Raw genomic sequence first — 17,011 nt, 5'->3', positions numbered from 1 at the left:
TATTATTCAGCCTTAAAAAATGAAATGTTGTCACTTGTGACAATATGGGTAGATCTATAGGGCACTATGTTGAGTGAAATAAGCCACAGAGAAAGACAGATAGTGCACGGTATCACTTATATGTGGAATCTAAAAAAAAGAAAGTTAAACTCATAGAAACAGAAAGTAGGAAAATGGTTGCCAGGGGCTGGGGCTGGGGAAATAGGGAGAGGTGGTAAATGGTACAAACTTTCAGCAGTAAGATAAATAAGTTCAGAGGATCTAATATGAAACACGGTGACTATGATTGATAATACTGAGTGATATCACTGAAGTTTGCTGAGAGTAAAACTAAAATGTCCACACATAAACACATACCAAACAAACAAACAAATACAATAGATAAAAATGAGATGATGGACGTGTTGATTAACTCAACGAGGGGAACTCTTTCAGAATGTATATGTATATCAAATTGTCATGACGTGCACTTTAAATATCTTACAATTTTATATGTCAATGATACCTCAATAAAGCTGAAATTAAACAAACAAACAAAAATAAGGCTGCTTGATACCCAGACACTGCAACCAATAAAAAGAAGAGAGAAGGAAGGTGTACTTTTCCGAATGTATATTATACTTCATAAAGAATATTGAAAAGCAAAATGACAAAAAAAGGAAATTAAAATGGATCCATTAACACCTATTAAAAAATTAAAATGGAGTATGTACTGACATGAAATTGTTTTCAACATGTGAAGTTGAAAAAAGCACAATGTAGACAGTTTGCTTCGTTTGCCTGCATTTCTGGATGTATTTATAAGGGGTGTATAAATATACACACATTTGCCTGGTGGGGGGCTCACAGGCACAAGACACTGGTCACAGTGGTTACCCTCAGGGAGGGAAACTAGGGGGCAGAGGAACAGGTGAGAGTCGCTAGACTTTTCATGCTGTACCCTGGGGGACTGTGAAATTTTTAGCTCATATTACCAATTCAGAAATTTTACAGAAACATGAAAACTCAAAAGGTAATAAATCACCAGGCTTCTAATTGTGAAATCATCTCTATACTACTACTACTACTACTACTACTACTACTAATAATAATAATAATAATAATAATATCAATAAATAATAACATTGTTAATAAAGATAGCAATATTATTCAACATATCAATATTAACAAGCTTATTCTAAGAGTAAATATGTTTACATTTTTAATAAAGAAATATATGTTAAGAATCAATAGAGTAATGCTACATATATGTATGCAGCATTTATATTCATATAATGCAACAACATATAATGCCCTGTGCTGGCTCTGGTAATGCCTTGTTGCTTTCTGCCATCCAGAGCTCACTGTCTGATGGAAGAAACAGTGAAGAAACCAGACAGTTCTAACACATGTCAGTAACATTTTGACATGGAGATAAGAAAAGTCATACAGTGATTTTACTCCTTCTTCTGGACCAGATTTCAGTGTCCACTCGGTTCTGGGCCAGGCCTTGGGGTCCACTCGGACCTTGGCAAAATCTTACCAAATCCTTTGCCAAGTGAAGTATGTTGCCTGTGCAACCTCTCAAAACCAGGTGTTCAACCCACAGGGGACAAGGCTCAGAGAAAACTGGGTCCCTTCCTCATCAGAGAGCTATCAGAGCAGAAATCTCAACCTTCTGTGGAGACCTGAAGGCTGGGGAGGAAGTGCCCCCCCCAACTTGCCTAGGCTGGCTCAGCAGTTTACCATCCCCCAAGGGATCTGGGGGTTGGGGTGATGTCAAGGCCACAGATATATCCGGTGTCTGTTAGGAGGACTATGTCTCCACAGAGGTGATGCCCTCAGGGGCACACAGATGCACCCAAGAGCAACTTCTACCCTCCCCAGCAGCCCCTGCCTCTCAATTCTGGGGCAGCATGAGGTCTCCACCAGATCAGCTGAGGGAATGGGCTGGAGAACTAGAAAACACTGGAAGCCTAGACGTCCTGTAGTCTGGGGTCATGAAGAGGGAAGCTGGGCCCTGCTCTAGGCAGACACCTGAATGAGAGAACGGTAGAAGAGGAAGGAAACAGGACCCTTCTCTTGGAGAACTCCCGGGGAGGGGAAATAGAGGTGAAGGAAGAGTCTTAAACCAGCCTCCACTAATTATAGGGCCACTGACAATAATGGCTAAAGCTCACAGGACTTGTTCTGTGCTGAGTACGGGTCTGTGAACCCTCATAACCCTAGGAGATGAGGGATGTTATAATCATCATCCCATTGTTTTAAATAGACTATTTTTAGGACAGTTTTAGGTTCACCACAAAAAGTACAGTGATTTCCCATACAGCCCCTGCTCCTAGGCGTGCAGAGCCTCCCCACCATCAACATGGCACCAGAAAGTTTCTTTTGTTACAATTGATGAACCTACATTAACACGTCATTATCACCCCAAGCCCGAGTTTACATGGGGGTCCAATCTTGGTGTTGTACATTCTATGAGTTTGAACACACGTATAATGACATGTATCCACCATTACAGTAGGAGTTTCACTGCCGTAAAAATTCTCTGCTCTCCACCTATCACCTCCCCTCTCCCAAATCCCTTGCGACCCCTGATCTTTTTAGTGTCTCCATAGTTTCACCTTTCCCTCCTCATCCCATTTTAAAAATGAAGAAACTGAGACACAGAGTAGTGGAAACATTTGAACTTGTTCATCTCCAGTCCTCACTCCGGTCTTGATGTAGTGACCCTCTTCCTGGCCCCAGCAGGTCAGAAAGGCGATGGTTACCACTCAGGACCACATGGGGCACTGCTGAGATGTAATCCAGGCAAGAAGAACCCGCTGATCTCTGATCCCACCCCCACCCCAAATTTCGTGAACTCCCCAAAAGCAACGAGGCCCAGGCCTATCCTCCATCCACCCTGGGCCTCCACTGTCCCCCAACCCCCAGCTCTTGGCTTTTGGCAAGAGAAACTGCATAAAAAGAAGTGTCTGAGACAGGTCCCAACTTTCTCATCATCAACCCGGCACTGGGGGAAGGGGCCCCAGCTGCAGAGAAGCTTTCCAGATGCTGATCTTGGCAGGCACTGGGGAGGCAACCGCCTTGTCTCCTCTGTCCATGGGCTAGGGGCTCACTTTCAGCTTCAGGGATGGGCTGGGAGGCTCCTAGTGGAGCCCAATCCCTGCCACGTCTGTATCAGATGCGGTCTTGGCCCTTCCAGACTGGGAAGGGTGGGCTCTCTCTTCTGGACAAGTGAGGCATGCACTGTTAAGGAAGAGGGAAGCATCAGCGTCCTACTTCTCAGCAAGTCCCCGCACTCAGCATCATAGTAACAGCTGACACGTATATACTGTGCCAGTTAGTGTCCTGAAAGTTTGCAAGTAGCAACTCATGAAAAGTTCACAGCAGCTGCCTCAACTAGGGAATGAACAGACAAGCTGCAGTCCATCCTTATGTGGAAGACCACACAGGAATATATTTGGAACTAACTTCTAGTTCGGAACTAGTGATATATAACAGCACAGATGAATATCAAATGCATTAGAATGAGGGAAAGAAGCCAGATACAAAAGGCTACACGGTGTATGATTCCATTTCTATGATGTTCTAGAAAAGGCCAAACTACAGGGAAAGTAAATAGACCAGTGGCTAGCAGAACCTGGGGTGTGGGTGAGAATTTGACCACAAAGAGTACGAGGAATTTTTTGCTAATGGAATCATTTTATATCTTGATCATGCTGGTGGTTATGTGACTATATATGTTTGTAGAAACTTGCATAACTGTACACTGAAATGCAAAGACTTTAATGTAACCAAATTGTATATTAAACAAAATCTCTCACAGCTGCCTTACATCAGGAAATTGAAGTACCTCAACTAGAGAGGATTTAATTTAGAAATTAGCACATCGGGATGTGTCTGGTGGGAAATGCTACCAGGAGCAGTTGGGGAGAAATATTCTGGTTTCTCCCATTCTCCTGCCTTCTAATCTACCCTCATTGCCGGCCGCTGGGGAAATCTGGGCAGAAGCCAGTGGACAAAGGATCTTGTGCAGGGGTAGAGCAGAGAATGGGTGATCTGAGGACACACAGACTCAAGCTGAGCACAAACCTTGTGAGGTAGGGGCAACTATACCCCATTTTACAGAGGAGGAAACTGAGCCCGGGTACCCTGCGCAGGTGTTTGAGTCTTGAGGAGGATCTGAATCTCTGCCAATACTTGGCTGGAGGGCTGTTTCCGTGCTTTTTTTCTTTTCTTTTTTTTTTTTTTTTTTTTTTTTTTTTTGCTCCAAACCCCCAATTTGGCTAAAGTGAAGGGAAAAGGAATAGAAATGGCTATGCAAATCAGGCCCATCCCCAGGGGCGGGGAGGGGGGGGTTGTGTCTCGGGGGCAGGGATGCCTCAATGGGAGACTGCCTGCCTCCTTGGCAGTTACCCAAAAACTGAGCTGCAAACACACAGCAGATGTTTTAGCAGTTGATAAGGGGGCACATTAGACGGTTCCCCACGATAGTTCAGTATTGCCCTCATCAAGCCTGCACCCGCACTCTACACCTTCTACCTGAGGGCTGCCCCCAATATTCCAGCCTTGACCTCTGGTCTTTGTGAAAACTCTTGCCCAGCAATGGGGAGCTAGGAAAGGCCAGATGTTAGGGGACCCTCCAGCTTCTGACATGAGCTCCCTAAATTGCTATCATGCCTGTGGCCAGCAGAGATCCACTCTGGGCCACAAGGCTGACAATGCCGGCCCCATACCACTGAGGACAGAGGTCACCTGCAGTTTAGCCTTTGATCCATAGGAGTAGGCTGGACATGTCGACCTTTCACCTTCACCTAGGCTTGGGCCAGAATGGTCGAAGTTTGAGCCTTGCAGTGTGTGCAGGTTTCAAGATCTTTACCTACCTTTCATTAGGCTCTTAATTAATATGCTGGGGAAGGGAGCCCTGTGCCGAGTGCTTTCTCTACATTCCATTTGTTCAATTACTACATATGGAGACCCTATGGGGTGCCCAGCACCCTTCTTGGCAATGGGGGCCAGCAGTAAAAGAAAAAAAAGAACAAAGAACTGGGTCATCCAGGAGCTGATGTTCTAATGGGGGAAACAAATAAGCATCAGGAAAACAAGAATATGGTGTCTGTCATCTGTTAGCATGTGGTGAAAGTTCTGGAAACAAATGACACTGGGAAGGCAGATGAGAAATGTAGGGTAGGAAGGGAACAGTGATTTTAGACCCAGTATCTCTTGAGATAGAGACCTTAAGATTCAAAAAATAAAGGGAGGGCTTTCTCTGTTTCTGGTAATACTCTACAAGGCAGATGAGGAAAGGAATTCACTCAAGAAACACGTATGGAGCCCCTGCTGTATTACAGACACTAGGCTGGGTCCTGGGGCTACAGCAGGGAACAAGCTGGAGCAAAATTTCTGCCCTGGAGAAGTTTACACTCTAATGGGGGAGACAGACAAAAAGCATTAAAAAAAGGGGGAAAAAAGGAAATTATATAGGTTATTAGAAGATAAACAATGATGGAAAAAAATAGTCAGGATAAGGGGGTCAAAAGGTCCAGGGGTGAAGATTGCAATTTTAAATAGGGTGGTCAGGACAGGGTTCTTGGAGGAGGTGATGTCTGAGAAAGAAGTAAAGGAGGTGAGGGACTGAGCCATGTAGAGCTCTGGGAGAAGTACATTCCAGGTAGAAGAAACAACACCCTGGAATTTTAAACACACATCCATAGTTATTATTGCAGGGATATTCTTCAAAAGCCCTGAGATGAGTTCAACACAAATGAATGAGTAAATAACAAAGCACATAGCCATCAGGAAGGTCCAGCCACTCCTACCCCCACCACACTCTACCCTCTTTCAGCCTTTACAACTTCTGTTCTCTCAGCTTGGAATACATTTTCTTCTCTGAACAAACTCATGAGGGATCCTCAATCCTTGGCTCTCAGGTTACTGCTTCAAAGAAGCCAACCCTGAGACCCTTGATGTCACCCATTATGAGTTCTTCCTCTAGGTTCCCACAGACTCTGTAGACCTTCCCTATTCTGATCCCTCAGCCTACTTCACTGGACTGTGAGTACCTCAAAGGCATCTTCTGGATTTACCCCAGCAGTACATAGTAGGTGCCTAATAAATCGTTAAGCAACTAAATATTTTTCCCTCATTCGCTATGTAAAATCTATACTCCCTGGCACAAGACAGACTTGTAAATCTGTCTGTGAACTCATAAACAGGTTCTGAGAGGAGACACACAACTGGTTGTGGTAGTGGCTTCAGGAAGGGGAACTGGGGGACAGAGGTTGGAGAAGATAGACTTTGTTCTAGTTATCTTTTTGTAGTTTTTGAAAACTTCTTTACCAGGTGTGTGAATTCCCTATGCAAACATAAAATGAATAAATAAAATTCTACAAAATAAAGGATTAAAAGACATTTTTAAATTGCAAAGCATGGAGTTTTAAACACACATCCACAGATATTCTTGCAGGGATAGAATGCACAATGAAATACATTGTAAAATTTCATTAATACTTCATATAAATATCCATGTTATATATCAAATGCAAAAAAAAAAAAAAAAAAAGCTCACATCTTTAGCATATCATTCAAAGTCCACCCCCATCCCTACCTTGGCTCTTGCGTTGCTTTAATAACAAAACTCGACTTTAATAATAATAATAATGGCACGCTTTGTCTCCATTATATCATCGAAGTTTCACAACAGCTCATTTTCCAGCTGAGGAACCCGAGGTTGGCTCGGAGACCACGTTCTCTGTCACTGAGCTCAGTCCAGACGGCACACACCTCCAAGGTGATCCGGTCAGACCAGGCAGGGAAGGCTGCTATGGGCTTATGGCCCCCCCTGGAGGTCGTGCGGACAACGTGGCAAAGAACCTAAAAATGACCATTTGGACTTCAGCTGAGGGGTTGGGCAACGAGAGGTAATTCAGGATCTGCGGACTCCCCACTTTGCTCTGTCTTTGGAGCGCCCCGTCAGGTCTGAGAGGGGACAGGACCCTGACCTAGAGGATGAGAAAGACACGGACCTAATCTGAAGGGATTGAGGAGGACATAGCCCTGCCCTGAGAGAGCTAAGCGGATAGGCACGGTCCGGCAGGTCCAATCCTGAGAGCTTTTGGTAGGAGATAAGGCCCTGCATTGAAACAAACAAAACCACGTTTTTGGAGAGAGAAAAACCACCTTGGCGAGCCTTAGCAGGCTACATGGGGCTGGGAGGCGGGAGAGTATAGCTGACACCAAAAGTTATTGGTCATATTCCCTTAGGTGTCCGCCCCATTCGGGGGCGGGCCACTTTTCCAGACTTAACGCTCATTGGCTGAACGGGGGAAGTGCCCTCTCATTGGCTGGATTCCTGCTCAAGCCTCTTTGCGGACGGGACCCAAGAGGGCAAGACCTGCGAAGGGGCGGGGTCTCTTTATGTGAGGTTGTGTTTCCAGGTGTCGCAGAGGGCCCTTTAGGCCAGAAGGGAAAACTGGGTTTCGGGAGTTAGTTTTGGGATGGCAGTGGGGGACTCTGGTCCGGGCCCCGTGGTTCTCGTTCTTGCGTGCTCCGCTTTCCTGCGCCGAATCCGAGTGGAGCGGGCAGCCTCGAGGGCGTGACGTCATCGTGAGGCGCCGAGCGAGCCCGGGGGATCTTTGACCTCTCGGCGTGCGGAGCTGCGAGGCAATGCTGCAGCTACTCCGGTCCGGGGTGCGGTCCTGGCTTTGGCCCACGGGCTGCCGGGTGAGGCCAGGAACTGGGGGCGAGGTCGGAGGACAAAAGTTGGAGGGTCCAAGGGTCGTCTTTGACTTTCGCCCACCGCTTACAGGGCTTGAACGCACTGGCGGAAGAGGCAGTCCAGCCGCCAGAGAAGCCAGAGCCGTTGGCAAGCGCGGGTGAGGTTGCTGGGTTCGCCCCGGGAAGGGCGGCGACCAGGAGCTCGGACCTTTGTCCCTGACCTCTCAATTGCTTCAGGTCCCCAGGCACCAGTACTGCGCAGGTGCGAGCTCCCGGTACCCGCGCACCGGCGTCCGGTACAGGCCTGGGTGGAGTCACTGCGGGGCTACGAGCAGGAGCGCGTGGGTCTGGCCGAGCTGCACCCGGACGTTTTCTCCACGGCGCCCAGGTAATCGAGAGCTGAAATGGTGAACTGGTGTCAGAGGTACGAGGAAAGCGGGTTTGGGAATCAGGATAACCATGGCTTGAGCCTAGAAGGGGATGATGTTTTTCCCTGCTGCAGAGTTGTGTGAGGTTGAGAGATGAGAGATTAAGGATGCAGAGCTCTGAAGCCTGTAGGAGTAAAGGATGAAGAATCTCTGGGTTCAAATCCTGCCTTCTCCCTTGTGCTTTAATGCTCCATTCTCAGACCTCAAGAGGTTGCTGAGATGATTAAATGAGTTAATTTCGGCACATAATAAGTTCTACAGAAATGTTGTTTATCGTTGCTGTGATTGTTTTTTGCAAAAAATAAAAATAAAAAATCACTAACAATGTCTAAATCCTTATGTGCCTGGCACAGCCTGTTTGCATTTTAGTTAACTAGATCTCAGCAACCCTAAGAAGGGGTTCTGTTATCCTTATTTTGTAGATAAAAACACTGAACACAGACAAGTTAAGAAATTTACTTAAGGTCACACAGCTTGTAAACTTTAGAATCAGGATCTCAAGTTTATGTGAGCCAACTCCCAGGGCTGGATTATTGACTGCTGAGATGTAGGATTCCTCTCATGTGCATTGTGTCTAGCCCACAATAAGTGCTATTAATTCATTACTCTTACTGTAATTTGTATGACTTGCCCCTGCCTTTACAGAATCCTAATCCAGTAGAGAGTGACAAAAAAGTTAAAAACAATATATTTTGTTTATTTTGTAAATATCTGAAGCACCTACAATGTGCCAGATTCCATTTTAGGTGTAGTGAATGAGCACTGATGTCACAGTCTAGAGCAGGGGTCAGCAAACTTCTGTAAAGGGCCAGATAGTAAATATGTAAGGTTTTGCAGGCTATAACGTTTCCATGGCAAGTATTCATTTCTGCCAGCGTAGTGTGAAAGCGGCTGTAGACGATACATAAACAAATGAGCATGGCTATGTTCCAGTAAAACATTTATGAAAAGAGGCAGCATGCCAGATTTGGCCTACTAACCATAGTTTGCCAACCCCTGGCAGACTACCCTGACTGCCATGTTCAACATAGACACATAATGTGAGCCAACATAATGCATAATTTAAATTCTTCTTATAGTCACAGTTTTTGAAAAATAGGAAGAAACAAGTGAGATTGATTTTAATAATGTATCTTATTTAACCTGATATATCTAAGATATTGTTATTTCAGCATGTGGCACTGGCCATATTTTAGGTATTCAGTAGCCACACATGTGGCCAGTGTCTACCGCATGGAACAATGTAGGGCTAGAGAGGCAAATGAGTTCATAGAGAAGGTGGCATTAACTAAGCTGTAATGTTAGGAAAGAAGTAGGGTGAGGTAGAGGAAGGGGCAGCTCTCTCTTTTGCAAAAGAGCTCCTCTGGATATTGTTTGGGCTGAGACCTGTAGGCTGAGAAGGAACCAGCCAGGGGAAGAGCATTTCGGGCAGGGGCAACAGCAAGTGCAGAGGCCTAGAGGGTGTACTCCATTTCACAGAATAAAATGGAGTGGCACTGGAGTGGGAAGGGGTGGGAACAGATCACACAGGGCCCTGGAGGTGTGAGGGAGGAACCTGGGTTTTTGTCTCATGGGGTGGGGGCCTTGGGAGGGTTTTCAGTGGAGGCAGACCTCTCATGTCTTCTACCTCCACAGGCTGGATATCCTGCACCAGGTCACCATCTGGCAGAAGAACTTCAAGAGAATCGTGAGTGTCCCGAGTGGGGTGAGGTGGGGAGAAGAAGGCAGAGGAAGCTCTTTAGCTTGTCTTCTCTGGATTGTTGGGTTTGGGCCCATCTCCTCTCTCCTGAAACATTCACTGATGGGTCATTTGCCAGACATTTTCTAAACACCTACCTTATACTGAGCATTGTGCTAGTGGATGAGACAGGCAAGACCCCTGCCCTCATGAAGCTTGCAGTCTAGTTGGAGAGGTGAATGTAAATCAGATAGTCAGACCTGCAGATGTATAATTAGGGAAGTTATCCCACAGAAAGGAGCGTTTAACTAAAGGTATGCAGTAGGAGCTAACTAGATAAAGGGGGTAGTGGGGCTGGCGCGGGGTGGAGGTAGTAGAAATCGTACATGCAAAGGCCTTGTGGAAGGGACCAAAAACAGCCCAGTGTAGCCGTGGAGTCAGCAGGAGCAATGGTGAGGACTTCAGTGAGCATTGAAGAAACTATTATCAATTAATGTCTCCTGCCCGTTGTCTGCCCCCCTCAGAAATCCAGCAAGCCCTCCCCGAGCCCATTCCCTTGTTGCTCTAAGAATGAAGTCATCAGCCTGGCCTTGGAAGTTCATCATGATCACCCACCCTGCTCCTCTCCCTGATTCTAACCATGTCTTTCCCCACACTCCACCTTCCTTTCAGTTGCAGCCATGTTGAAATCATTCAGAAAATGCTGAGCAGCTACTGTGTGCCACGTGGCAGAGCCCCTGCCTTTCTGAGGCTGACATTCTGGAGTGGAGGAAGAAATTCTTAATTTCTTTATCCTTCCTTCCCTCTAAAAGTGATCTGTGGTTGTCACTATAGAGCCCCAATCTCTGTGCCTCCTTGGACTTCCCAGCACCAGGCCCAGTCTTCCCAAGTCACTGCTTCATTCCTGGGCCTGGTGCCTTTCGGCTACAGTGACATCTGCCTTGCGAACCTGATCATCTCCTCACTTTGTGCTCACAGAGCTATGCCAAGACCAAGACTAGGGCTGAGGTACAGGGTGGTGGCCGGAAGCCCTGGCCGCAGAAAGGTAGTGGACGTGCAAGGCATGGCAGCATTCGCTCCCCTCTCTGGCGAGGAGGTAAGCGGTCAGGGTGGGGAGGGACTCTGGGTGTTTCTTCACACACATGTGGTGTGTTATCTCCTCGGTCCCATTCCCTCCACCTTATCAGCCCACCACGGCAGCGGCAGCAGGCCTCAGGCCTACAGACCCCACTGCCCACATGCAGGCAGAGATCTGAGAGTTGTTCGCTTTTTCCCATCCCCACCACCCCACCAGTTCTGGACTTGGCCTCTGTCCTCAGAGTACCTCGTGGCTCCTGCAGCTTTTGTGTGGTCTCAGCTTCTTACTTTGGCATTCCAGGCATTGGTGGCTATAGCCCCCACCCCCTTGTCTTCTTTGTACCCTTCCCGACTAGACAGCACTCAGTTATCTCCCATTTGCCTGGCCAACTCCTCTTATCCTTCTGATGTGTTTGGTTTCACACCTCCTTCAGGAAGCCCTCCCTGACTTTCCTTTGGGTCCTCTGCCCCCACAACTATTGTGCTGCCCTGCCCACCCCTGAGTTCCAATGTGGTCAAGCCTCTGTCTTAATATGAACAGAATGAGGACAAAGATCCTGTCCATCCTGTTCCCTGCTGCACTCCTAGGGCCCAGCAAACAGTGGACACAGAGATAGACAGTTCTTACTCAAAGTTCGATGGCTGAGGAAACACATACCCAGTGAGAGGAAGTCACCTGTTCCAAGTGATGCCCAATCTAACCTCCCCTTTCCATCCTTCCCCAAGTCCCTGCCCTCTTGCTGGGTTCAGCCTGGCTGTTGGCAGCTTCCCCACCCCCACACCAGCCACTGGGGCATATATCTGGCCCTCCCCATTCACACATCTGTGTCCCTGCAGGAGGCGTTGCCCATGGCCCCCGGGGCCCCACCAGCTACTACTACATGCTGCCCATGAAAGTGCGGGTGCAGGGCCTCAAGGTGGCATTGACTGTCAAGCTGGCCCAGGTACAATCCTGATCCCACCTGCTGGGAGCCACTAAGGTCCTGGGATGTGGGCTGTGAGGTCTGAGGAGCCCAGGCAGCTACAAGGGTTTGGTGGCATGGCTCAGACCATCTGTTTCGTCCTCCCACCAGGACAATCTGCACATCGTGGACTCCCTGGAGCTGCCGACTGCAGACCCCCAGTACCTGACGGAGCTGGCCTGCTTCCGCCACTGGGGGGACTCCGTGCTCCTGGTGGACTTGTGAGGGTGCAGGGCAGATGGGGGAGGGGCCAAGTTCCATCCTTTGCGGGGCTCATCTCCTGGCCTCTGTTTCAGAGCATATGAGGACATGCCTCAGAATGTAGTGGCAGCCACCTCCAGGCTCAAGACCTTCAACTTGGTTCCGGCTGTTGGTGAGTGAAGGGCACCAGTCTGCCCCCAGGTTGCCAGAGAGTGCATGGGCCACTTCAAATCCTATATCCCCCTCTCATTCTCTGAGTGGCCTTGGGCAGTACACTCTCCCCAGCTTTCGTCTGGCCCAAATGGAATGTCTGGAGAATGACGTCTCTCTTAAACACTCTGGGATCTCATCTGTCGAAGCTCGGGTCACAGTCCTGGCTGTGGATTGAGTGCGAGGGTCCAATGGCTATCCCTGTCTGGCTCCTCACTCAGGTGGACAGGCAAGATCAGGTCTGTCCTGAGCACGTTATACCCATCACCACGTCGACTGAGCCTCAGAGCTCTCTCCCAGTCTCCTCATTCTATGTCCAGCTGCCTCCTGGATAACTGCACAAAGGGGTCTCACAGGCATCTTGGTATCTCCTTCCTTCGAATGGCTCAAGCCAGGCCCCACACTGCACTGACACCTTCCACTCGTTGGTCTTTAAACCCACCCAGAGTACAAAACCTCTTAACCACCCTGGACCAGCCCCACCACCTGTTGCCTGGACCAGCATAATCCCCTCTGCCCTCATCCCTACACTCTGTCCCACTCATACACACACAGCCACCAGAGGGCACCTGTGAGCACCTGACTGTGGTACATCCCTCTGCCCACAACTCTCCATGGCTCCCACCACTTTCAGGGGAAAAGCCCAGGTCCTCCCTGAGCCCCCCTCCCCTCCCAGATCCTGTATGACCTGTTCTGTCCCCTCCCTGCCTTCCCCTTCTCCTCTCCTGCTCGCTCACTAACTGCAGCCACATTCATTTCCCCTCGTTTATTCATCTGCTCTATGGTCTGTGTACCCACCCACTGGAGTGTGAAATGGGAATCACTGCCAAGCAGAGGACAGAGCCTGGCATGCTACGCTGACAGGCTGAAGACAGTCCCCTGCCCAGGGTCTCCCCAGCGGTGTGCGTCTAAGCCAGAGTTTGAACCCTGACCCGTAGGGCTCATGACCCCACGCCAGAGCTCCCCAGAGGAGGGAAAGGGGCTCTAAATGTGGGGTGCAGCTCCACCCTAATTGTACCCACCTTGACACATTACCCCTCCCACCCGTCTGCCCCAGGTTTGAACGTGCATAGCATGCTGAAGCACCAGACGCTGGTCCTGACCCTCCAGACTGTTGCCTTCCTGGAGGAGAAGCTGCTCTGGCATGACTCACGCTATACACCCCTCTACCCTTTCCACTTGCCCTACTGTGATTTCCCCTGAGCCCCTACCCTGTGTCTCCCAGGGCACAGTGGCTGCCCTTGCTGCACAGCTCCATGCCAGGTGCCTGCTCTGAGTCAGGCCGAGCCCCTGGTGGGTTTGGGGCCCTCACACCCAACCTGCAAGAGTAGCACTGCCCAGACACCTCATCCCAGTAGGAAGGTGATCCCACAGCATGGCTAGATGGGCATCATGACCCGGAAGGGGTAACTCGGCTGAGAGCCTCACCAGGCTCCTGCCCAATTCTCTCTTTTCTGTTAAGATAAATTTTATTTTTCTCATCACAGAGGAGAAACAGAATAGCTCATTGCCATGTTGTGAATAATTCCATCTGGCAAGTTGGGCTCTTGCCCCAGGGCTGGGCACCGCCAGTACCTCTCTCAGCACTGTTTATAGAAGTGACTCAGTTGCTTCCCCGGGTGAGGCAGCCTCCAGGAGTGCGGAGGAGCATGAGTGCTGCCCGTCCCCACAAACCTATTCCTGGCACCTCCTGGTTCCTGGGCCCTCTTCATGTACTCGCATCCCTGACAGTGTCTGTGGTCCCATTTGGTACTGTCCTTTAGTCCCATGTGTAGTCTTGATTCCACGAGTAGGTACCATATGCAACCTGAACTGTCATTACAGTGATTCCCCTGAGCAGAGTTGGAATCAATGTGGTCAATAAACGAGCGAATAAATAACATGTTTAAAAACACCAAACTGGTACCTTGAGTCTGCTAATGTCATTTCCCCCTCCCCCAAAGTTAATTTTTTAAACAGACTATAAAATAATGTGGCCAATTTCTTTGAAGTAGGATGAGACTGCCATCTGCATGTGTGGGCCTTGGCAGGCCAGTTCGCCACAGTGACCACCCAGCAGCTGGGCTGTCCCTTGCTGAAAACATCTCTGGAATGCCTTTCTTGGGAGTGCCCTCAGTGCTTGCAACACATTCTTTGAAAATCTTGATGGACATAAGTTTTGGTCCTTAAAGTGCCAGATATGACTATAAAAGAAAAAGCCATCTGGAGCCAGTAGTAAGAAGGAGTGCAGGGGCCAGGCAGGAATTGCTGTGTGGGCTTGGGCCCAACTTACCTGCCTCTCCCTCCCTCTGCCTCTGGATGCCCAGTGCGGCATCAAGGCCTAAAGTAAGACCCAGCTGTTGTCCTGATGGTGCCCAGCCTAGTCTAGATAGAACTAGGAGTAATGTGGCTCAGCTGTCAGTGGCATAGCCATCAGGAAACAGACCAATCCCTCCCTGCCTATGTGGATTTTCAAAAAATGGGCCAGAATTTGTTCCCCTGGGCTGGAATCCTTCAGGCAGATCAGGATGGGAAAAGGCATCAGAAAAAATAATCCAACATCTAGAATGTGCTTTTAAATAATTGGGGGTTGGGGAGAGTGTATGCTCAAGCTGAGGTAATGTAGTACCACGAGTAGGGGGCCAGGGGTCAGGCTTCGACAACAGAAACGTATCAGCTCACAATTCTGGAAGTCAGAGGTCCAAGATCAGGTGTCAGCAGGGTTTCCTCCTGAGGCTGTGCTAGATTATCTGACCGATTCTCTTCCCTAGCTTCTGGTGGCTTGCTAGCATTCCTTAGCAACTCTTGGCTTGTAGACATCACCCTGATCTCTGCCCTTCAAATGGCATCCCTGTGTGCATGTCTGTCTAAGTTTCCCCTCCCTGGGTTGGGGCCCACCCTAATGACCTCAACTTGATCATCTGGGAAGACCCTATTTCCAAATAAGGTCACATGCACAAGTACTGGGGATTGTTTTGTTTTTTCTTTTTTGGTGGAGAGGAGAAAACAGTTGAACCCATGATAAAATATAAGGGGAAAAGTAGAACAAGAATGGCCATGAGAACTGTGGGAGCTGGCACATGTGGCTTTATCATGGGCCCTCTTTGTTGTTATCTTTGAAGTGCTCTACAATAAAAAGAATTTTTTTAAGTGATGGGTGAAGACATTTCTTCAAGAGGAGCTGTGGCTACCTGCAAGTCTCCATGCCACTTTGAGACAGGGGCTAACCCAGAGCCCAGAGAAGGAAGAGACATTGTAGCTGTTGAAAGGTGTCCTTTATAAAGGCCACCCAGGAATCATGCTGACTCAGGCTAGGAAAACCAAAGTGATCAGATGGGGCTGAGATCTGACTTCCAGGAAACCCAGAGGGCGAGAGGCTGGCAGCTCTGATGGTGGAGCTAAGTCTGCTTATCGGTGGTGGACCTGGAGGACCCCTGGGATGGATGAGAGGGTAGGATCAGACCCCAGGGGCTGGAGAAAGAGCCACAACCCAGATCGAAGATCCCCTACCCCAGTGAAGGAGTCCCCAGAAAAGAGGAAGCCTCAAAGAGCTCCCCAAAACATAATACCCACAGAATCTACCAGGGACACCACTTTAACACTGCTGTGTTGTCGAAAGAGGGCAAAGCTAATAGCCAAGGAGGAAATGCCCCGTCCTCTGTCCTCCCTGCACCTGGGTAGGACGGACCTGGTGAGAAGGGGCAGGATGGAAAGGAAGAAGGTCAATGGCAGAGGGACCAAGCCTTTCTTCCCCTTGAGGCCTCCAGCCTGGAGAGGCCTGACCGGGGGCTCCCATCTGACACAATTCAAATTCAGAGATTTGAAGCAATGCTGGACCTGAGTCTTGGGCAGAATTCTCAGCTGGGGCAGGGCAAGATTCTACCACAGAATAAAGCGGTGGAGGGAGAAGCAAAAGTTGTTTTGAGGACATCCAAACGTCATGAATTTTTGCTTTACACCCTACGGCCGTTAGGGGCAGCTGTAATGCCAGGGTAAACAAGATCTGTAACAACCCAGAGGCGGAAGCATGTATCTCTGCCTAGGAAGTGTGAGGGGAGAGTCCTAAAGAAACAAACAGTAAATATTATCTGTTTCCGTGCTGCACTTGGCTGTACCAAGCGCTACACACAAATTGTTTTGTTGAAATCTCACACTTATTTTTTGAGGTATGGTGTTAATCATCCCATTTCTACAGCTGAGGCCATTAATGTGCAACCAGGGAAAGTGGCTTGCTCACAGTTTGTGACAGGTGCTTTGAGCACACTGACCGACGACAACCCCTTGGCACTTGCTGTCTCAGGCACACCGCCAGTTTCCAATGCTACAGGATGGTGCCAGGCTTGTCCACTGGGCAGATCATAAGGGGAACCACAATGAGACACCCCTTCCCATCCATTAGGATGGCAATAATAATAATAATAAATAATAATAGTACAGAAAGTAAGTACTGGCAAGGATATGGAAAATGAAAACTCTTAAACCCTTGTGCATTGCTGGTAGGAATGTAAAATGGTGCAGCCACTGTAGAAAACAGTCTGGCAGTGCCCAAAAAGTTAAGCTTAGGATTACCATGTGACCCAACAATTTCAATCCCAGGTCTTATAACCCAAAATAATTGAAAGTGTGTTCATACAAAAACTTGTATGTAAATGCTCATAGCAGCCTGATTCACAATAGCCAATGGTGGAAACAACTGAAGTGTCCCTCCGCAGATAATGGATAAACAGATATCATATATCCTCACAATGGAAAATTATTGAGCCAAAAAAGGAAAGAAA

At 48.4% G+C, this 17,011-nt stretch overlaps 1 protein-coding gene across 1 annotated transcript; it reads left to right on the top strand.

The window, feature by feature from the left end:
- Window positions 1-7,371: 7,371 nt before the first annotated feature.
- On the top strand, window positions 7,372-14,153 carry MRPL4 (mitochondrial ribosomal protein L4). The gene is made up of 9 exons (XM_016153619.2): window positions 7,372-7,704; window positions 7,790-7,856; window positions 7,936-8,086; window positions 9,762-9,813; window positions 10,783-10,900; window positions 11,719-11,825; window positions 11,955-12,064; window positions 12,140-12,216; window positions 13,312-14,153. The coding sequence occupies exons 1-9, from the start codon at window positions 7,648-7,650 to the stop codon at window positions 13,455-13,457; spliced, it is 885 nt and encodes a 294-aa protein (XP_016009105.2). The 5' UTR covers window positions 7,372-7,647; the 3' UTR covers window positions 13,458-14,153.
- Window positions 14,154-17,011: the final 2,858 nt, after the last annotated feature.

This window comes from Rousettus aegyptiacus, unplaced genomic scaffold (genome assembly GCF_014176215.1).
Source record: "Rousettus aegyptiacus isolate mRouAeg1 unplaced genomic scaffold, mRouAeg1.p scaffold_m13_p_16, whole genome shotgun sequence".
Taxonomy (NCBI): domain Eukaryota; kingdom Metazoa; phylum Chordata; class Mammalia; order Chiroptera; family Pteropodidae; genus Rousettus; species Rousettus aegyptiacus.
Note: the sequence above shows the minus strand (reverse complement) of the source record. Positions and strands in the feature narration are given on the sequence as shown.

What these genes read in the sequence shown, in the direction of transcription:
- MRPL4 (XM_016153619.2), top strand. Translation starts at nt 7,648, where the DNA reads ATGCTGCAGCTACTCCGGTCCGGGGTGCGGTCCTGGCTTTGGCCCACG. An exon ending in GTTTTCTCCACGGCGCCCAG is followed by an intron (nt 8,087 to 9,761) that starts GTAATCGAGAGC and finishes CTACCTCCACAG; the next exon opens with GCTGGATATCCTGCACCAGG. An exon ending in CAACTTGGTTCCGGCTGTTG is followed by an intron (nt 12,217 to 13,311) that starts GTGAGTGAAGGG and finishes CGTCTGCCCCAG; the next exon opens with GTTTGAACGTGCATAGCATG.